The sequence below is a fragment of the Heteronotia binoei genome, chromosome 5 (genome assembly GCF_032191835.1).
Source record: "Heteronotia binoei isolate CCM8104 ecotype False Entrance Well chromosome 5, APGP_CSIRO_Hbin_v1, whole genome shotgun sequence".
Classification (NCBI taxonomy): Eukaryota; Metazoa; Chordata; class Lepidosauria; order Squamata; family Gekkonidae; genus Heteronotia; species Heteronotia binoei.
Genome location: NC_083227.1, coordinates 38395539 through 38417809, shown reverse-complemented (window position 1 = coordinate 38417809; position 22271 = coordinate 38395539). Strand labels below are relative to the sequence as shown.

The window sequence follows — 22271 nt, the reverse complement described above, 5'->3', positions numbered from 1 at the left end:
CCATGAAGTGCGTTCAGACACACTAAACCATCCATTTGCTATTAGATTTTACAATGGAAAATGGAAAAATCCACTTGCAAACAGTCGTAGAGTGAACACACTTTCAGATGGAAACTTTGTTCATATTTGGTGGATGCATTAAAAGGAAAAATATATTGGAAGGAAATACTTGGGAAAATGCAGAACATATTTAATTCTCCATGGATGCTAAGATTATGCTATTAGCAAGGCTTTTTTGAGCAGGAATGCGCAGGAACACAATTCTGGCTGGGTTGGCATCAGGGGTGTGTGGCCTAATATGCAAATGAGTTCCTGTCAGACTTTTTCTAAAAAGAACAACCCTGAGGTATACTGCCTAACAAATTAGAAAAAAATTTGGAAGAGATATTCAAACACATGGTGAGAGCGGCTAGAATTATCTATGCAGCAGAATGGGCAGGGCCAGCCCTGCCACTAGGCAAACTGGGCAATTGCATAGGGCACTGGCCTTTTGGGGTCACCAAATTAGGCACCCCCACATGACTTGGTGACATTATCAGTGCGTGTGGGGGGGAATGCCAGAAGTTAGCCTTGACTATGGTGCCAGAGAATCTAGGCCAGCCCTGAAAATGGGAAATGGATATCTGTCCATGCTTAGAAGAATGGGAAAATAAGCCTCCAGAATATGCAGTAATGGTGAAATTAACAATTTATTTTAAAAACGTGTCAATTATGAAATTTGAGGAGAGATGGAGTGTGTACTATTGCAAGCAGGAGACACATTTAGAATGAGAAGCAGCTTAAAATATTGTATGCAAATGTATAGTAATGAAGAAGAAGCAGAATGAGAATTAATTTTAAATGTAACATCCTGAATATAAATGTGTGCAAGGAAGTGGACTCTGGAGAGAACATCTGTTTCAATTTTTTTTATTGACTTTCCTTTTTATTTTTTTTTATTGACTTTCCTTTTTTTAATAGACTTTCCTTCTGTAACTAACTCTTCCTGGCAACTACCCACCACCACCACCATCTATATGTAATGGTTGAGGAAATTCTGTTTCGCTGCATCTAGAGAAGTGTGCTTGAACACAAAAGCTTATACCCAGAATAAAGCTTTGTAGGTCTTAAAGATGCCACAGGACTCCAACTTTGTTCTGCTGCTTCAGATCAACATGGCTACCCACCTGAATCTATCTTCTGTGTTTTTTAAAAAAATATTATTTACTTGTTAAATGCAATAGTATGCAGAAGAGACAAAAACATGCAATACTGACTATGTAGCAAAGACAAAACTTATAGTGTAGCTGCAAAACAACTAGTTAATGAAATTTGAAATGTAATATGATAAATATAAATGTACCTTTTCTGCATTATAGACAAAGTTCCCAAAACTTTTCAGTGTAGTGAAGGGGGCATTGGAGAGAAATGTTTTCTGTGATAGATAGATAGATAGATAGATAGATAGATAGATAGATAGATAGATAGATAGATAGATAGATAGATAGATAGATAGATAGATAGATAGATAGATAGATAGATAGATAGATTTGATTATATATAATCCTCTAATATATAGGTAACTCTTTTTTCTTTTATACTATTTCTTTGTCAAACACACACAGAGTCATTGTCAGGAATATAATCTCAGTTGTAAAGATGATGTCATGTCAAAGGACTTAGCCATGAGTAGAGGGCCGAGTGTTTGCATACTGTTGTCTTAATTTGCACAATATGACCTACCAAATTCTGATAAGCAATGCTGACAGAGAGCTGGAGATTTTCTGTTACAGCATGCTATAACCTCCTAATGCCCTCCTAAAGATGATATGCATCCCATCCACTGTTGGTACAACTGAAACATTAATGGTTTTGAATTCCAATTTATCCTTGTTTCAGAGTCAGGGATAAAACCCCAAATTAAGTGTCTAACAAATATATATATACATATATTAAAAATCCTTACCTGTCACTGTCATATGTACACACAATGCAAGTATAATCCATAATGCAGCCCCTGATTTTCCACCCATCGTGGCAACACCAGGTTGTGTGATTATCTGAGAATGTTCATCCCCCTTATATAGTTTCTGAAGAACTTGAAATATGTCTGATTTGGTGCTCCTCAAACTGATTCTGCAATGTCTGCCTTTGACTTGAAGGTGTGGCCTGCTTCATTTATGTCGTAGACTTTGCGTGTAATGGAGTGTACACAAAGGACAGGGCATGAAAAGAAGGATTAATATACCATACATTGTTTGTATACCTACTAATGAGCTCTGTATATGATTGTTTTTAGATGTGTTTTCATTGAATTGAAAGAAGTAGATGGGAATGATGAACAATACATGACAGAGCAACTGCAGTATCAATACTGTGGATACTTACACACGTGGGCAGTGGGTGGTGATCATTCAGGGTGAAGTGGTTGACAAGAGAGAGGAAGGAGATCAGCAGATATTAAAGAGCACACCTACTCAGAAGTAAGTCTCATGTTATTCAATGGGGCTTATTCCTAGGAAAGTACCCTTAGGACTGAAGCCATGGTGTACTAATTGAGAACCTCCAAGAAGGCAGAGGGAAGGAGACCTGATCTATGAGGAAGTATCTCCCTCCAACAGTGTAGCTATGCAAACTACATGGCTAAATTGGTAACTTTTGCTCACATAGGGACTATAGAGGCTCCACTACCTGTGGAGTAGGAAGCTACCTGCTATTTACCCCTGAACCTGAAAGTTTTTTCTTCTGTCTCTCAAGGATGAACAGGAGAACATGAAGGGAAGCAGACTGAGTCACATTACGTATCCTCCAGCCCTAATATCATTCTCATATTAGGATTCTATTCAAATTGCAGCTTAAAGGGGCAATTTGTTAGAATTAGAGGACTCACCCTCCCCATTGCTGATTAATTATTGCCCACTCAGTGCTCTTCATTTCAAAGTGGGCAAAGTCTTTAAAAACTGCTGCCACTATTGCTCCTCTTCATCCTCCCTATTGCTGCCACCTTCTCCCATCCAATGGTGTGGACTGGGCCTGGAAGAAAAAGATAGACAAGTCATGTGAGTCCATAGTGGTAGGAAAGAGAAGCAGCAACTACTGTTGCTCACTCATCTTCTCTCTGGAAAAAACTTGGCTGGAATAGGGTTCCCAAGCTTCTGACTTGGGAAATTTCTGAAGATTTGAGGATGGTGCTGGGGTGGGTAGAAGTTTGGGAAGGGAGTTCAACAAGGATGTGATGCCACATCTGTGTCAAAGGTCAGCTCCTCCACTCTCAAGAGATCACTTCCATCCACCAAAAAACAATTTTTAAATGTAAATTTCCTACCTCATACCATTCTCCTTTTTTCTCCCACTTTACATCCCTTGTAGGTCTCTTTATGTATGTGTTCTATATTTCATACTAAGCCTTTTTTTTAGTTTCAAAATTTTATTTTTAAGTTGCAGAACAATACATTAAAGGATAATTTAAAGATAATAATAATAATCAAGACGATAATAAGGAAATCAATAAATACACACAGTAGTATCATAAGCAACATAGTCAAAATTAAGTAGCGTAGACATAGTAGATCAATAAGAGAAGTCTACATATTTTTTGGCAATCTACCGACCAAAGTTTTATGAGAAGCAACGTATGGATCCAAGTGGGCAGCCGTGTTGATCTGAAGCAGTAGAACAAAGTAGGAGTCAAGTTTCACCTTTAAGAACAACAAAGTTTTATTCAGAATGTAAGCTTTCGTATGCATGCATACTTCTTCAGACAAGGGAATAGGGTACAGTGGGCTGAAATACATCAAGTTTACACTCGGGCAGCTCAATCCAGACATAAGTGGTGGCCAGCCGTGGCATAGCTGCCGTGCCACTAGTAGACTTCCTGAGGACTTCGACATGCTGGAGTGTGGGGAGGGGAGAGGCATAGCTTGTCATGAGGGAGACAGTCGCCATGGCAACACCGCTGGTGTAGGCACGCAAGGGAGGTGGAGGCAGCTGGAGGGGAGGGCCAGCCCAACCCCCATTGGCCAGTCCTGGTGCATGCGCTGCGGCTCATGACAGTTAGGGATGGGGAGAGGCAGCCCCAGAGAGGCTGATAGCCATCCCCAACCCGCCCCCAAACAGAGAACGGAGCCAATGATGGGCAGACCATCAAAGGCAAAGGAGAGACGTCCCACCAACACGAGGAGGGAACAGGAGTGAGGCTGGGCATGCGTGCACGAGAAGCCTGGATTGGTGGCGAGGCAGGAGTGGGGGCGAGACAGGCCCACATGGGATTATGGAGAAGCCATCAATCCCTTCACACCCTCACACTGTCAGAGACTCTGCCAACGGCAGGCAGACAAACAGGAAATACCAAGTACTGGAGTTTGCTGTCATAGACAGCGGCTGGAATGTGTGTCTGGGAGTGAGCAGCCCAGCAGCAGACACCCCCCCACCCAGAGACCCCGTGTGTTGCCCTGATGTCCCCCGCCACGTGCACGGAACACCTCCTCCAGGGGCCGCAGAACTCAGAGTGCGAGTGCATCAGCCGCAGAACTCTGAGTCCACTTCATCAGCCCCCCCTTAGTGCCCTGCGCACAACAGCCCTGTGGGGTCGGGTAGGCTGTCAGCCTGGGCAGGCTGAGGGGCAGCACTCCCCTCCCCTGTCCAGCCCTGCCCAGCAGGGGCAGCTTGGAGGCTTCTAGAACATTCCCCCCAAAAAACCAAATCTGCCCACCCTCCCAGGCATTCCCTCAGAGAGGCCACTGATGGGGGGGGGGGGTTTGCCCAGGGAACGTGCAGCAGATGCCAAGCAGGAGAGACAACAGAGGGCACAGCTCAGACTTTATTTTTCTGGGACAGAGTGCAACAATCTCCCTGGCGTGCACTGGGCAGTCTCGCTGTGGGCGGGGCTCCATTCCGAGCGGCGGGCAGAAACAGCTGAGGGAGTGGGGGGATGGTGGAGCGGCACACGCAGAAGCCTCTGTGGTGGAGTCTCACCTGCAAAATGGAGATAGAGATCAAGAGCTCCTGCAGGGGCGGCAGCTGGAAGAGCAGACTGCGTTTCAGCTGGGCGTTCTTATAAAGGGACAGTCTCTGACCCACCTCCCCACAATGGGACAGCTGCCACACACGCACACCCTGTGCCCTGCCAGGGGTTGGGAACGCGGCAGAGGGCAGACCAAGAGAAGGAAGCAGGCTGCAGCACAGGGGAGCGGGATCAGCAAATGCCCCCTGCTGGAGCCCACTGCCTGGTTCAAGTGCCAGAGATGCTCACACACCAAGTGGTCAAGAGCGAGGGGAGGTGGAGGCTGGGGGATAGTGAAACTTATCCAGCCATGGGCGACAGTCCTCGCATGCAGACCTCTGGGAGTTCGGAACCTGTGGAGACTTGGAAACAAGAGCAGTTAGCCTCTCATGAGTCAAAGATACTGTTAAAGCAACCATGCAGTGCAAAACCTGTCACCAACATACCTATCTGTCCCTCACTCTAAGTCTGTATGGCCGCGAGCTCACCGGCAGAGCTTCCCACCACGCACTCCTCTTCTTAACAACTGAGTTGTGCGAGACCAGAGTAGAAGTATTTCTAGGAGGGGGGAGACCGCGATTGGGTGCTGGGGAGGGGGCTAATCAGCCTGAGGTGCGAGGATATTGGCGAGGCAATCACGCCGCTCCCTAGGGGGTTTGCGAGCTTCCGCAGCGGTGGAGGCAACCTTTGTTTTTGGTTTCAACAAATGCCTATGGGACACGCTGCAATTTTTGCCGGCATAACGATGAACCTCTCGGGGGAAGGGGCATGTCCTGGGCCAAGCTGCTCAGGAAGCCGCCTAAGCCTGGCCATGCCCCCAACTGCACCCCCTCCTCCACGTGAATGCTGCGCTTCGCCCACGCTTGGGCGCAGCCCTCAGGCGCCGCTGTCCTCGGGCGGAGCAGTGCTCGGGTGGCCCCCCGCCCACGTAACTCCCCTCCGCTGTGGCGGCGCAGGTTGTACGTTGGTGCAAACCCTTCCTGTGCCCATGTAGCAGCTCGTTTGCTCCCAAAAGACTTTCCGCCCCCCCCCCTCTGGATTGTGCTGTTAACCCACTAACTACATGTATTTCAGCCCACTGTACCCTAGCCCTTCATCTGAAGAAGTATTTGTGATGATGTAACTGGCTGCTATCCTGTTATGTTCACTCAAGCCTAAAAATCGCTCAAAATCCTCTTTATGTTTTTCTTAGGGTGTTTTCGCACTCACGTTTTACTGGCGCCACGACCCTCCTGACGCCGGCGAATCTGCATGGATTTCGCAACAGAAGCGCCGGCGCACCCAGAAGCGCCGGCGCTTTCCGTCGCTAAGCCAGCGCAAACGTTTTCCTGCATCTTTGCGATTTCCGTTTGCGCTGGCTTAGCGACGGAAGTAGCCGGCGCTTCTGGGAGCGCCGGAGCTTCTGGTGCGAAAGCCATGCAGATTCGCCGGCGTCAGGATGGTCGTGGCGCCAGTAAAACGTGAGTGCGAAAACGGCCTTAGTGTTAAGGAGAAAAATCCACTCATTGGGCCCATGAGCGAACACCATTCCACTCTTTACCAATTGGCCTCTGACCTTCAGTGTCTTTACAGGAGATAAACAGGTTTTCCTAGTCTGTATGCTGTACTGTAGGAGAAATGGAAGGCCTGAAGCATCCATTCTCTGTAGCCACTTGATGACTTCATTTTCTCCTAGTCTTTCTGGTATACCTTCAATGCTGCCATTTCCTCAGGGAAACTGTTTTCTGTAGTCTGAAGGTCAGTGTAATTCTAGAAGACCAGGCCACACCTTGAGATTGGTAACTCTAGTTTTGAATCAAGAGGCAAGGGTCATTTTGTAGAAAAAGAGGTGCCGGAGTTCATTAGCACAACTCATTTGCATATGTCACACACCCCTGACATCATCAGGAGGTGTACTAAATTATATCAGCTCAGCATCTACCTTAAAATGCTTCTTCTTGAATTATAATTGTCATAATAAAACCTTACTCCCATCATACTTTTTAAATGACTTTCTCCTATGTGGACACAGTGGCAGGATGAAGATTTTCATCTGTCTGCTTTATGTGTTTTGGTTATTTTCCCATTTTTAGTGAGGAAAAATATTAGAAAGTTTGTCAAATCTTAGAGTTCTCATGAAGGGGTTCGAACAATGGAGCCCAGAAGCAAGTATTGAGGAGGGGGGGAGAGAAAGAAAGAGCACAATAAAATTTAGAAGTTCCAGAGGTCTGCTCCTGTGAGCTCCTACTCCAAATAAGGCCTGCAATAGAACATTACTCCATGTCCACAGGTAAGGAAATCCCTGGATTTACTCAGGGGGGCACTGAGAAGCAGGAAGAAGATTACTACAAATAACCAGCTTCTCTCCACTGACTGAGCCATAGAGAGATGAGAAGAAGAGGAGGAAAATGGTGGCTAAGCATCCCTCCTTCTTTGTTCTGAGACCTTGAGAACCCTTGCAAAGTGACTGAGTGTCAGGCCAAGTGAGGGGCAGGATGCAAACACCACAGTGCCATACTCCCCTTCTGAATTCTCTGTGACACACAGAAAACTCAAGGGGAGGGGGATGTTTCTTAGTTTGTGTTTGATATTTATGAGGTGATGCATGCCCCAGCTGTGGGAGGAGTTGACTGTAAGTACCACCTAATCCATTCCCCACCTTCAATATTTTAATAGGGACCAGTGAAGTCTTACTCCATGGCTTTCAAAAATCTGGAGCTGGCACTGAGAGGGAATACATAGATGTAGGCTAACAGCATAATCTGCCTAAGGTCACCTAGAGGGCAGATCCTCAGCAAAATGGTGCTGTTCTGGTTCATTGCCTTTATGAATCACTGGCATCCCAAATTAGTTATATTTACTCATGAGGTGGTGGTTTTTAACATCACACTAAAGCATCTTCTTTCTGCAAACTGGAATGATACAAACCTGTCCACTGCTAACAACACACTGATCAGAAATGCAAACTGAAACTGATGACTGAACAGGTCACCTGACCATATATGCTCCAGTTGTCACTGCAATGTATAGCCCCTGTTTTCTGTTTCAGTCCCAGCTAAATCACTGTCCCAGTGCTGGCTTTTTAAAGGTGTACTTGCTTACAATTGTTAGATTAAATTATATTAAATTCTGTCACTATCCAGAGTCTCCAGAAAGTAAATTTCTCCACCAGGTCTCTAGAATTAAGTGTCTTGAGAAGGGGATGGTCACCATTTGTAACACATATTGGTAAAAATCCGTGTGCATGAATAATAAGACCTCATGCAATGCACAGCCCGCCATTGCACATACTATTGTCTATGCTATGAGGTATTTTTTGATCTACTGACAGCAATATTGTAGGACAATTATTTTCCCCCTCCCTTCACATATCATTCAACCCTCTTGGCTTTTAAACAAATTATGTACACAACTTCTTGACAATTAAATGAATGAACGAAGAAGGCAATAGAAGGAGCAAAAAGTGGACCTGTAGGCAGGATTGGATCTACACATTTTTTGAGGGGGGGCAAAATTAAAAAATGATGACCCCTTATGGGCTCATTCTATTTTATGGGCCCATAGAATAGAATTGACTCCATACCCAATTTGGCGCACCCCCCGCTCTGGTGGTGCCTGGGTCAAGCCCCACTTCTGCCCCCCCTCCCCAGATCCGGACCTGCCTGTAGGAACTCTCTCAGGAGGGGAAAAAAAATCATTTCCCTCTCTTCTCTCTTGATGCTTAGGGTTGACAGCTCTGGGTTGGGAAATGCCTGGAGATTTGGGGGGGTGGGGTGGAGCCTGAGGAACTTTCTCCACTAAGGTGCTTGGATTTGTGCTGTCCTTGTTGGAGGAAATGGATTTGTAATTCAGCCTCTTCGATAAAGTTGGGAAACGGTGACCAAGTTGACATTGCAATCAGAGGCTTGAACTGGAGACCCTATTCTTAATGGATTATGAAAATATTGGAGCAGGACCACAGATTAACAACAGCACAAGCACTTCTATTGGAGAAGCACAAGCACTTTCCTTGGAGCCTTTAATTAGGCATGAGTCTTCTCTTTGAAATGTAAAAGCGGATAAAGACTTCTGTGCATTTTGAATAATGTAAATGCCTCTCAGGAGTTCACAGGGTTGAGTGTTTCATGTTTTGAATATTGCTTTGTATGTTGAACATTGTATACTACAGTTTGTTACAAAATTGTTGTGATGGTGTGATATTATATTTTTGTAGTTATTTTTCACGGCTTTATCTCCTGGTCTCACACCTAGGTGTCAGTAAAACCCTACTTGATGCTTCATCCTAGTCTTTCTCCTTCCCCCTTCTCTGGATCTGTTCCCTTCCCCTACCAGCTTGCTCAACAACACAACTATCCCACTTCACGTAGAATATTCAATGGAAACAGAAGGGTCATTTACAGAGCAATCTGGAGCCATGCCTGTGTTGTGGTGAGACTAGTCTATTCCTTAAGTCAGGGGTGCTGAACTCATTTGTTATGAGAGCCAGATATGACATAAATGAGGCCTTGTTGGGCCAGGCTATGTCAGGCTGGGCCATGTGTGTACCTATTTAAGATTATGTAGAAGAGATATACATTTTATAAAGAACACAGGCAAACACAATTTAAAAAAAAGAACTTAAAACATGCTTAAAACATTAGCAGTCATTGATCTTAAAGATGCTTTCTTTGTATTTCTCCCATGGGATCCAGGGACCTGGGCAAAGGAAGTTCTGGCTCTTACCTTCCTTCCCCAAGGGACTGGGGGAAGCCTCAGCCAATAGAAGGTAGAGAGGCATGACTCAGTAGCTCTGCTGTGCAATTGAGAGAGACTGACAAAGCAAGCTATCCCTCCCCCCTTCCTCCCCAAGGGAGGAGCCTCAGCCAATGGGAAAAATAGAGGTTTTGCTCTATAGCTCCAGTGCAATTGAGCAAGCCTTGCAAAGCAAGTGTTATGCAGAAGGAAGCAAGATATTGGGAGAAGGAAGCAGATGACAGCCAGCTGCTTGGGGGCCTGATGGGAGCCCTCCGAGGACCTGATTCAGCCCTAGAACTGCCTGTTGGACATCCCTGTCCTAAGGGCTTCAGTTGCACAGTGGCCAGCAGGCAAAGTCATTGGGTTTGCAGCATTTTCTAATTGGGGAGCATTCACCCAGACCACCCTCTGGTTCCTCCCCCCTTCACACAGCAGCCTGCGAAGTGAGGGAGGGAATCCATTTGGTGTAGTGGTTAAGAGCAGCAGACTCTAACCTGGAGAACCAAGTTTGATTCTTAGACATGTCTTAAGGAAGCAGTAGTGTGTGTGTGTGAGACAGATGAGCTGTTGAGGTTGGGCAGGGAGGGGTTTAGAGCTTCTTTCATGTAGTCTAAACCAAACAGAGATGCAGTTGTGGCACAACACAGACTTTACTGAACTGCAAACAATGGCAAGGTGCAACGCCTCTGTTCACTTCCTCCCTGAGGCCACGGGGAAGAGGACTGAGGATCCCTGCCATGGCATGCGTCTAAGTGGGATGGTGTGGCAGGTGGAATGTGGAAGGGCTGGCAGGGTGCAACACGCCATCTCCAAAGGAGGGCTGGTGCTTCAGGACTTGCCACACCCACGGGCTCCCTGTTGAATCTCCACCTGCAGGCAGAGATATGACCAACCATGGTGAGTGGGTGCACATGCCATGGTGGCCTCAGCCATGGATGTGTTGTCCTGACAGCATCTGCAAATGCAGCCTCGTTGCGGGGAGGGGGGGGCTAGCCATGAACTCCCTTGAGGCACAAATTACATTCACCTTTTCTGTACAGAAGTGCTTGCAGATTGATGGCCTTCCATCCACAGCATCACCTGCAGCTGCTGCTTGCAGTTTGAAAACAGTTAAAAGGGTGCATGGAAAGCTGCCAGATTCTCCACTACCATGGACATGCCCTATCCTCTGCCAAGGATGGGAGCCAGGCAAATGACAGAATATCCCTCCCAGGAATATCCCGCCCATATCTCCCAGGAAACTTTCCTGGAATCTTTTCCTATGTCATGTTGAAGGCCATGGAGCTGTGCAGCCGTGGCTTCTACCACCCCTTCACAAGCTCAATGCTGGGCTTGAGTACAGGAGATACTGTTGCAGCACCCAGCCTCAAGTGAGGGGAGCAGGTTTGGGATCCTTGCCTTCTTTACCTGTCAGTACATGGTTGTCCCTTTTGGTAGAGCCTCCAATGGTGGGGTACCTGTTTGGGCTCTGAAATGGGAGAGGTCAGCCACAAAGTGTGGACTTTGTTCTCCTCCTTGGGTGTAAGCACCAAATGGTCACCACGTACTGCTAAGTTCCTTCTCTGTGCTTTCCCCACCACTAAAGTGCCTTGCCATTTGCTCTAACACCATGCAGTAGGGACCTCTGAGACAGAACCCCATGCCATGCACCCTAACGACTGAGTTGTAGGATGTCCTGGCTGATCTTTATATAGGGTGAAGAGGTGTGATTGGGTGATGGGGCTCAGCTGCCACAGGGAGGATGGAAATTGGCCAAGTCTGTAGTCAGCATCCTGAGCTCCTGCAAGCCTAATTGGTGAGATTACAGGATGACCTGAGTTTTTAGTTCCATTGACTCCTATGGGCTATGTCATGCTTTTGTTGGCATAACTGGTAGGAGGCATTCCCAGGCTGGTACGGCTCAGGGAGCCCACTAACTCTGACCACACACCCCAAACCACCCACAAACACATCAGAACAGACACCTATGCCAAAGTTGCTCCAGCTGCCCTCTACTGGTGCCCTAGAGTGACAGAGCAGCCCAGGGAGCCTGCACCATTGTAACTGGTTCTTCTGCTGGCATATCTTGGGCATATACTGATGCAAGGGTCAGTTGGCTCCCTGAGCACTTTCAGTCCTCTCCCCTTAGGATTGTTCTGCCTTTCTCAAGCACTGGGTGCCAGGTGGGTCATCCAGCATTCATCCCTTCTCTGCATTCTGCTATACATGGACTCATACCTTGACAACCTAAAATGGTGCATAATACCTTGTTTTTATTTAAATTTATTTATTTAAAATATTAATAATCCCCTTAGGTCTTGTTGTGGTTCTTGAGCATCAAAGTAGTCAGTGGGTTTTCTCTGCAATATTTTCTCTCCCCATTTTTGAATTTTTAGCTGTTTCTGCAAACCTAAGGATTTGTTGAAATCTCTGTCCTTGCCCTGGGTAGACCCATTGTATGGATATTTTGATCCAGATGTTGGGGTTATAAATGGCTGTTAGATATCCAGATGTTGAGCAATGTGTGATGATGGGCTGGAGCCTTGAGAAGTTATCTTTCATCCAAGAATAGAGACGTTACACGTGTGTTCCTATTTTGAATTATGGAATGTTGGAGAGTTTGACTGCAGGAATTCATGAGTGTCTCTGCTAGGTCCTACTGCTCCTCCTTCACCTGTGAAATATGGCCCTTACTGGTTGCCCAGGCACTTCCATTAATTTAAACACTACCTCACATACTGAACTATGCTTCCGTTTTATTCATATCTGTGGATGAAATTTCCTCTTTCAGCTTCTTGTATTCTCCAGGGGCTTTCTAGAGGCTGTAATGCAAGGAAGGAATGGACAGTTGTGTGTTCAAATATTTACTCCATTCAAACACAGCTCATGCCAAACTAACAGGGAGTTAAGGGTTAGGACACTTCCTCCAAAATAAAACCCTGTTGTCATCTGTACAGTGCTTATCTGTATGTCTAGTGTATTTAGATAAAAGTCTTCATTCTCTCCCCATTTCTGTTTTTAATCATTATATAATATAGACAACAATGTGCGTCTTAACATCACCTATGGAATATTGATGTTTAAAAATATCTAGTAAACTGTCTGACTTAGATAAATCTCCCTTACTCATCTTTGTGCAGCAGTTAATGAATGTGATAAATGGAGAACTGATCCATCTGTAGCTGTTAAGCATGATGACACAATCAGACCTTTATGTTCAGAAGTACTATATGCTGGAATTCCTGTTAACTGTCATTCTCTGTGCTCTGCTTGTGGATCTTCTGGGGCATCTGACTGGGCTATGTGGAAAACCTGTTGATGGACTAGATGAGATGAGAATATGAATCTAAGGAGCTTTCCTTATATTCTCTAATAGTATAATCTGAGCTTTAGAGCACTCATTTGGGAGCAATCAAATAAATTATTATATGCTGTGAACACCCTCATTAAGTGAAATAGTTGGTGTTTGTCATGCTTTAACCCTCCAGAAAATATTAATTTAGGACTAAGAACATCTAGAAGAGTATGCATTATCTAGAAATGCATTAGTGAGGAGTACATTTATGACTAACACCGCAGCTACCAAAATGTGGGTCCTCCCCATTTCCATGCTGTTTCATGTTCACCACATTCATATGTTGCTCAGGTGTGTATCCGTAAGTTGCAAACCTACTTTAGATTTACTGACATTCATTATGGAAATCTCATGGTCAATGCTTTGAGTTTAAAACCTAGAGGAAAATATGATATAGCTGGGAATTGCAAACTTTTGTACATAAGTTGCTTTAACTTGTCCATTAATGATTTGGAGTTGGGAGTAAGCAGTGAAGTGGCTAAATTTGCAGATGACATTAAATTGTTCAGGGTGGTGAGAACCAGAGAGGATTGTGAGGCACTCCAAAGGAATCTGTTGAGGCTAGGTGAGTGAGCAGATGTGGTTCAGTGTGGCCAAGTGCAAAGTAATGCACATTGGGGCCAAAAATCCTAGCTATAAATACAAGTTGATGGGGTGTGAACTGGCAGAGACTGACCAAGAGAGAAATCTTGGGGTCATGGTAGATAACTCACTGAAAATGTCAAGACAGTAGTGTGTGATTGCAATAAAAAAAGCCAACGTCATGCTGGGAATTATTAGGAAGGGAACTGAAAATAATCAGCATCATAATGCCCCTGTATAAATCAATGGTGCAGTCTCATTTGGAATACTGTGTACAATTCTGTTCACTGCAGCTCAAAAAAGATATTATAGCATTGGAAAAAATCCAGAAAAGGGCAACTAGAATGATTAAAGGGTTGGAACACTTTCCCTATGAAGAAAGGTTAAAACGCTTGGGGCTCTTTAGCTTGGAGAAACGTTGACTGCGGGGTGACATGATAGAGGTTTACAAGATTATGCATGGAATAGAGACGGCAGAGAAAGAAGTACTTTTCTCCCTTTCTCACAATACAAGAACTTGTGGTCATTCAATGAAATTGCTGAGCAGTCGGGTTAGAATGGATAAAAGGAAGTACTTCTTCACCCAAAAGGAGATTAGCATGTGGAATTCATTGCCACATGAGGTGGTGTCAGCTACAATAATAGCTAGCTTCAAGAGGGGATTGGATAAACATATGGAGCAGAGGTCCATCAGTGGCTATAAGCCACAGCGTATTGTTGGAACTGTCTGGGGCAATGATGCTCTGTATTCTTGGTGCTGGGGGGGGGACAGTGGAAGGGCTTCTAGTCCCACTTGTGGACCTCCTGATGGCACTTGTTGTTGTTTTTTTTGTGGCCACTGTGTGACACAGAGTGTTGGACTGGATGGGCCATTGGCCTGATCCAACATGCCTTCTCTTATGTTCTTATGTTAGTCAATGGAGATAACAGAGGCTTTGCTCTGTAGCTTGATTAAGCAAGCCTGACACAGAAAGCTGTGATGCAGAAGGAAGCAAGAGAAGGAGAAGGAAGTTGACAACAGAGAGCTGCTTGTGGACCTCCTAGGAGCCCTCCAGGGGCTTGATCTGGCCCACAGGCCACATGTTTGACACCCCTGCTGTATGGTATACCATAACACAACCAAGCCAGGCAAAACACCCCAGATCATGCCAAAAGCTCACACTGATGCTAAATGCCACAAGGCTGAATATGACAGTAAAAGGTGGTAAAAATGCATTGCAAACAAAAGGGATATTGAGCTTTAGCATCTGTGTGACTGTCATCATGGCCCCCTTAAGCATCCCAGAAAATTATGTGGTGGGTGGGTGTTTCTTATTTTACTGAGTAAGCACCATTTTGAATGAAATAATACTCTTTATATACATTTATTATAGAAACACTGTAGAATTGGACTATAATCCCTTGACACAAACATACAGATCAATAAATATTACAGGAATAAAACATAAAGCAAATGGAGCAAAATTTCAGGCTGCCACTGGGAAAAACAAAGGGCAGACCAATTTACTCAGTGCAACATCTGAATCTTTGGTAAGATAGAATGATCACAACCGTAAAGAGAAGTTCCTGATCCAGCATTCTCTCCCTACTTTAGCCCTCTTTATCCCATCAGCCAAGAACCAAAGGTCTTGGTTCCCACTGGTTAGTCCTGAGTCAGCTAGGGGTTCTATGGAGAAGAATTAACTATGACAGCAATTCTAAAGACACTTTCCTGGGAGTAACACGGCATTACTTCTGAGTAGGACTGCTTCCCATTGGTCCCTATAAGTCCATGTCTTTTTTGACATTCTGTAGTTTTGCTCGTGAAGCTGTTAGCAAAAGGAAAAGTCACCCACTCCCTCTCAAAGTACTTGAACTCCATTCAATGGAGCCACTGGGAAGTACTTCTTTACAAATATCTCCTGATGAACTAATTGTTTCATGAACATTCTGAGCACCAACAGTATAAGCCAGGGGTGTTGCTTAATGTAAGAGCCACATAAATGTCCGATATTTGAGAGCCACAAGACATGAATGTGACTGGACTCACTCTGGCCTGCCAGCTCATGAGATGAAAAGAAAGCAACTTTAAATGAATTATCCAAGCCCCCCACATCAGCTGGCTTGGCTTTGAGAAGGGTTTTAAAGAGACAAATGCAGGGTGGTGGAGGCTTCGAGAGCCGCATAATTTGTGCGAAAGAGCAGCATGTGGTTCCTGAGCCACAGTTGGGCCACCCATGGGTATAACTTTTTTTAAAAAAGCATTTTAAGTGGTAAATTTCACCACGAAAAGCCAGCAATGTTCAGAGGTAGCACGTCTCCTCAATAGAGTTACACCCGTCTAAGCCTACTGACTTCAGTGGACTTAGAAGGGTGTAACTGTGCTTAGAACTGCAGTGTTAGTCACAGACCAACTGAACCAGGCATTCCTGAGGAGTAACAGAATCAGCACTGGCTGATCTATTGGGTCTAGAACTGTAGTCCTTTTTTTTTATCTTGGAAGCTAAGTAGAGTCAGCCCTGGCTTATATTTGGATGGGAGATCTCCAAGGAATATCAGGGTTGTGACACAGAGGCAGGCACTGGCAAACCATCACTGAATGTCTCTTGAAAACCCCACAGTGTCACCATAAGTCAGTTTTGACTTGAAAACACTTTATATTTCTGCAAGATTGTCTTACATGCATCTAGGAGAAGTTTTTAAAAAATGTGTAGCAGTTAGGCTGACAACTTTTGTCTGTGCCTTTAACAGGTACAGCAGCCCCATGGTGCAGAGTGGTAACGCTGCAGTACTGCAGTCCAAACTCTCTGCTCACAACCTGAGTTTGATCCTGGTGGAAGCTGGGTTCAGGTAGCTGGCTCAAGGTTGACTCAGCCTTCCATCCTTCCGAGGTCAGTAAAATGAGTACCCAGCTTGCTGGGGGGAAAGTGTAGATGACTGGGGAAGGTAATGGCAAACCACCCTGTAAAATGTCTGCTGTGAAAACGTCATGATGCAACGTTATCCCAGAGTCGGAAACGACTGGTGCTTACACAGGAGACTACCTATACCTTTTTTAAAAAATAGGTACTGGGGAAAATTCAGAAGACTGAGCTCTTATTGCTGTTCTTCTTGGTAGAAAACTTGCTAACTTTCAGCTTGTTGGGCAGCTGTTCAATGCAAAAGAGCCCACCCAAAGGATAGGAGAACACTGGCACCCCTAGCAGCAGCTCAGCAAATGACAATTTGATAATGAAGGCAAAGTCTTAACATAACATGGAAAGAACACCAAAGAAGAAAATATCCCAAGAAGCTCCTGTTATACGAAGGCATAATTGCTTTTGTTGTAATTAAGCTTGCTCCTTTCCTGGGTTCATTCCTGGAAGTTCAGGGAGATACAGTCACTGTTTTTTTGTGTGTGGCTGGAATCCAGGAAGGATTGGGGCATCTGGTTGCTGTTGTTCCCTGGGTGGCTGGAATCTGGGAAGTTACTGGACATATAGTTGCCATTGTTCCCTGGATGGCCAGAATCCGGGAAGTTACGGGGCATCCATGTGCCACCATTTCCTTCCAAGTTGTAATCCCTAAAGTGACTGTCATAAACATTGTAAGATGTCGAACGAGATATGGCAGACCTCAGGAAGTAGATGAGCTGCAAGAGACAGCAATGCAAAGAATAGTGAGGCAGAGTGGAAACTGAAACAGGAAAACCTTGTAACTAAGCCTTATTTTGTATTCTCATGTGCAGGCTGCAAAGTTGTAGTGTTCTTTTGTTGATGCTTTGGGAAGCGGTGGGGGGTGGGGTGTCATTAAATCTGTATGAAGTTTGCTTGTGGACAGGAGAAAAGGATTACATCTCCCTGTTGCCTAGCTCATCCAGGAGGACTTTGTTTTCTTTCCACATTGTGTGCACCCCAGGAACACTGCATGGGGTAATGTCCCCCTGTTGCCTAATCAAGTTGCCTAACAGGAGACTTCCTGCCAGCAGGCCCATAGCTATGAGAGGGTTAAGCAACACTCCCTTCCCAGTTTGTCCAGCCCAGCTGGAAGATTGATTATGCCATGTCTGCTCTGGTATGAGAGACAGCGAGATGGAGGGGGAAATCCCTTTTGTAGGTAAAAGCTGTTTTCATTTCCCTGCTAGCTGTCACCTTCTAGGTGTGAAGTGACCCACTGTCTCTGGCTGGAGAGGTCATTAGCATTTCTAAAGGGTTGAAATTGACCTGGAAAAATGTCAGTTGCTCAGTCAAAACAAAACAAGAGCAACCTCTCCATTCCTTTGCACAGCCCAATCCACTTAGCAGGTTTTGCCAGAAGCTCCACTGTGTTAAAAACTGCCTCTTGCCAGGCCCCAACAGAAAAAAAAAATCTTGGCTATGGTACTGTCTTAAAGCAAACCTCCCCACCCCCACCTCTGTTGCCACTTGGTAGGCTGTAGGGAGGGGGATGAAGAATGAATGCCATCATGGAGACAGTATGATGACATTTCAGGGATGAATCCAGAAGTGATGTCACACTACTCTAGGATTCAGTGGAAACTCTAAGGTAAAACCATATCAAGACACAAAATATACAGGAGCAGAGAGGCAGACCATCATTATGAACAGCCACAGAAGAGCTGAGAAAAGTTGCTAGGGGGATTGTTTTGTGGGAGATATTTTGTAGGTCACAAACCCACCCATCACCCACTTTTCATCCTGAATTTCTGAACAATTTCTCAGGTCCAGCTGTAGTTGTAACTTCATATGAACATAAGAATTGCTCTGCTGTACAACATCAAGGATGCATCTTGTCCTGCATTCTGTGTCTAATGATGGCCCACCAGGTACAAATTTTATAAGCAGGATATGATGTAACAACAGCATCCTGGTGTTTGTTCCTAGCATCCAACAGTCAGACACTCTTCTCAAGCTTAACATCTGAGGTAGACCAGGGACCCACAAGTCCCATTGCTTTCCTCCTCCCAGTCATATTGTAAACGCTAAATTTTATGGACAAGTTTTTTTTAATGCTACTTATGTGTAAATGGTTCTTTTTAAATACTGTTTTTCCCCAGTATAAGGGGCCTCCAGTAGAACTCTAAAGAGGCAGCATAGAAATATTCAAAATTAATAAAATAAATAAAATTATCCTATCAGAAAGACATTTGAGCCTAGTCCCCATCAGGCTAGTTTTCTATATATAGGGAGAGATCTTTAAAAGTTCTCCTGGTCTGACCAGTGGATCAACAGGTGCCACCGCTGGCCTCAAGGTGACCAGCTCCCCCACCCCAACCAGCAGACCAGTGGGTGCCATCACTGGTCTCAAGGTGACTGGCATTTAAACCATCCACCCCTGCAATCCAAAGCAGCACATTCATTGAAAGAGATTCAATGTATGTTCTGTTCTTTGAATAGACTGGCGCCTGATGGCTGAGGAGGGGAAATTCTGTGCCCAGTCCTAGGAGTCAATGCCACCAAGGACATAACCAACGGACACATAATGGAGAAATATACTCCATTGACTATCTCTGCATTGGTGGAGATCCCACCATTTACAACACATATATATTCATCACTTGTATCTTTGCATTGCCCACCCTTCCCTATCTGCTGATGGTAGCCATTAATTCTTACCAAACAGGCGAGGAAACTCAGGACCAGTAAACCCAATATAGAGGCAAGGATGAGTATAATGGTTATGCATTCAAAATCATTTTCTGCAGGGATGAAGAAAAAGAGAACAAATGTTTATTCAAAGTAGCTAAAAAGCTTTTTTCAGTGCTATTGATAGGGTTGCCAAGTCTAACTCAGAAACTATATGGGGACTTTGAGAGTGGAGGTAGGAGACTTGCACATTCCATAAAAGAAATAAGTAAAAATACAGCAATGCAGTTCCCCAAATACAGTCCTCATCCCCAAGCAACAGCATGTCCTGTGTACAGAGAGAGAGAGAGAGAGAGAGAGAGAGAGAGAAGAAGAAGAATTGCAGATTTATACTCCACCGTTCTCCCTGAATCAGAGACTCAGATCAGTTTACAATCTTCTATGTCTTCTCCCCCCACAACAGACATCCTGTGAGGTGGGTGGGGCTGAGAGGGCTCTCACAGCAGCTGCCCTTTCAAGGACAACCTCTGCCAGAGCTATGGCTGACCAAGGCCATTCCAGCAGGTGCAAGTGGAAGAGTGGGGAATCAAACCCGGTTCTCCCAGATTAGGGTCCGCACACTTAACCACTACACCAAACTGGAGAGAGATAGAGAAGCCAAAATAAACAGTTTGCAATCCCACACTTGTGTGGTCTCACTAGGGCAATTTACTCGCAAGTTGCTGATATTTCAAGTTCTTCAAATTAACACCGGGAAACCAAAGGTTCTAGTTTACTCTTTCCTATACAAACGACTTCTAAAAAGATTATAAAACAAATGGAGGGTCTGGGCTGCTTCTTTCCTTTTTTACAGCTTCACACCTCACTGGGAACAGCCATGTTGTTCTGCCAGCTCACCCCGCCCCCATTCAGCCTGGCTTCTAGATTTAAAGGCACAGACACACTGTCTAAAAAGCAAGCCTTAGCATCTTCTTAAGTCTTCCAAAGTGGAAAGGCACGTGGTGGCTGTTGGGGCGAAGCTTCCCCCTGCCAGCCAGCCAACTGGGGGTGAGAAGGAGCCTGTAAAAGTGGGAGATCCCCCGCTGAGACCTGGGGATTGGCATGTCTAGCTATTGATGTCTGTGAAGCTAGTTCTTGGTTCAATGATATGCCTACTATTCAAAAGTAAGAAGAACCCAGCTGGGCCAAACCAGTGGCTTGTCTAGTTGGCTGGCTATAGTAATATGCTGGACTTTGAAGATTAAAATTGCTCTTCCAGTAGGAAGTTCCAATGTGACTGATTCAAATCATAGCCTCACTGATTACATGTTGGGAAAAAATGATCTCGGGGGTGGGGGGGAGTCTTTCAGATTAATTGGTAATGTGTACTTCTTCCTTTTAAAGTCAGTAGAGCCCAGTGATGGTCTGGTCCTGTGAGCCCTCCCTTCAGCAGGTTAATTTGCTCACTGACTCTGCTGAGAAGCTGATCATCGTCATTATTTCCTAGGAGTGTTGCTATTCTGTTCCCAGCTTTTTGAACAAACTGTTCTTTCCAAAAAGGCAGTCTTCCAATCAGAAGGCCAATTGGTGCAGTGTCTCAGCTTCCAGAGGCGAGTGATCAGAGTTGCAGGCAGACAGGCAGACACTAAGCATCTCCCAATTTACCTTCTATTGTTGCTGACTCCCTTTGAAATGCAGATCAACACGCTTTAGGGAAAAGCAACTTCCTTCCATCCCTTTTCCTCTACTGCTCTCCCCTCTGTCTCCGCCCCCACAAGTTGGAGAAGCAAGATGGCATCTGCAGCTATCTCCTAGTTAGATAGCATGGGAAATGTGTCTCTGTATACATTTCTGGTCACCATACTTCAAAAAAGACATTATACCATTTGAAAAAAGTGCAGAAAAGGGCAACTAGAATGATTAAAGGGTTGGAACACTTTCCCTATGAAGAAAAGTTAAAACACTTAAGGCTCTTTAGCTTGGAGAAACAACATGATAGAGGTTTACAAGATTATGCATGGGATAGAGAAAACAGAGAAAGAAGTACTTTTCCTCCTTTCTCACAATGCAAGAACTCATGGGTACTTCATGAAATTGCTGAGCAGTTGGGTTAGAATGGACAAAAGGAAGTACTTCTTCATCCAAAGAGTGATAAACACATGGAATTCACTGCCACAGGAGATGGTGGCAGCTACAAGCATAGCCAGCTTCAAGAGGCGATTGGATCAACATATGGAGCAGAGGTCCATCAGTGACTCTTAGCCACAGGGGTGTCGAACTCATTTTTTATGAACACTGAATCTGACACAAATGAGACTTTGTTGGGCTGGGCTGAGCCACGTGTGTACCTATTTAAGATTAAGTAGCAGAGATACAAACTTTAAAGGACACAGATGAACACGACTAAAGTCTATTTAAAAAAAATAAAAATAAAACATGCTTAAAACATTAGCGTTGGTCTTAAAGGTGCTTTCTTTGTATTTTTCCCATGGGATCCAGGAAACTGGGCAAAGGAAGCTGTGGTTCTTTCCCTCCCTTCCCAGGGGACCAGGAGGGGGAAGAGCCTCAACCAATGGTGAAAATCGAGGTTTTGAGCTGTAGCTCCTGTGCAATTGTGCAAGCCTTGCAAAGCAAGCTGAAACACAGAAGGAAGCAAGAGAGAGGGAGAAGGAAGCAGACAAGGGCCAGTTGCTTGGGAGCCTGATAGGAGCCCTCCGGGGGCCTGATTTGGCCCCTGGGCCGCATGTTTGACACCCCTGCTATAGATGGAATGCTCTGTATTCTTAGTGCTTGTGGGGGGCAGTGGGAAGGCTTCTAGTGTCCTGGTCCCACTGGTGGACCTCCTGATGGCACTGGGTTTTTTGGCCCCTGTGTGACACAGAGGCCGTTTTCCCACTGACCTTACCCCGGAGTGACGTCCCTCTTCACCGCGCAGCGTCTGCGTGGATTTCCCACCAACTGCTGCACAGAACCAGGAAGTGCCGTGGCTTTTGCGTCACAGATGTAAACCGCTAAAAACCAGTTTACATCTGCGACGCAAAAGCCGCGGCTCTTCCTGGTTCTGCGCAGCAGTGGGTGGGGAAATCCGCGCAGGCGCTGCGCGGTAAAGAGGGACGTCGCTCCGGGGTAAGGTCAGTGG

The 22271-nt window shown here is 45.2% G+C and overlaps 1 protein-coding gene across 1 annotated transcript in view; it reads right to left on the bottom strand.

The window, feature by feature from the left end:
- LOC132571963 (mucin-3B-like) overlaps window positions 1-22271 on the bottom strand; it is a 64007-nt gene that overhangs the window by 8602 nt on the left and 33134 nt on the right. Inside the window, exons 10-11 of the mRNA XM_060238756.1 lie at window positions 19184-19266; window positions 17061-17220 (exon numbers count right to left, since the gene is read on the bottom strand). Coding sequence (XP_060094739.1) covers window positions 17061-17220; window positions 19184-19266 — 243 coding nt within the window. The remainder of the gene's footprint in view (window positions 1-17060; window positions 17221-19183; window positions 19267-22271) is intronic.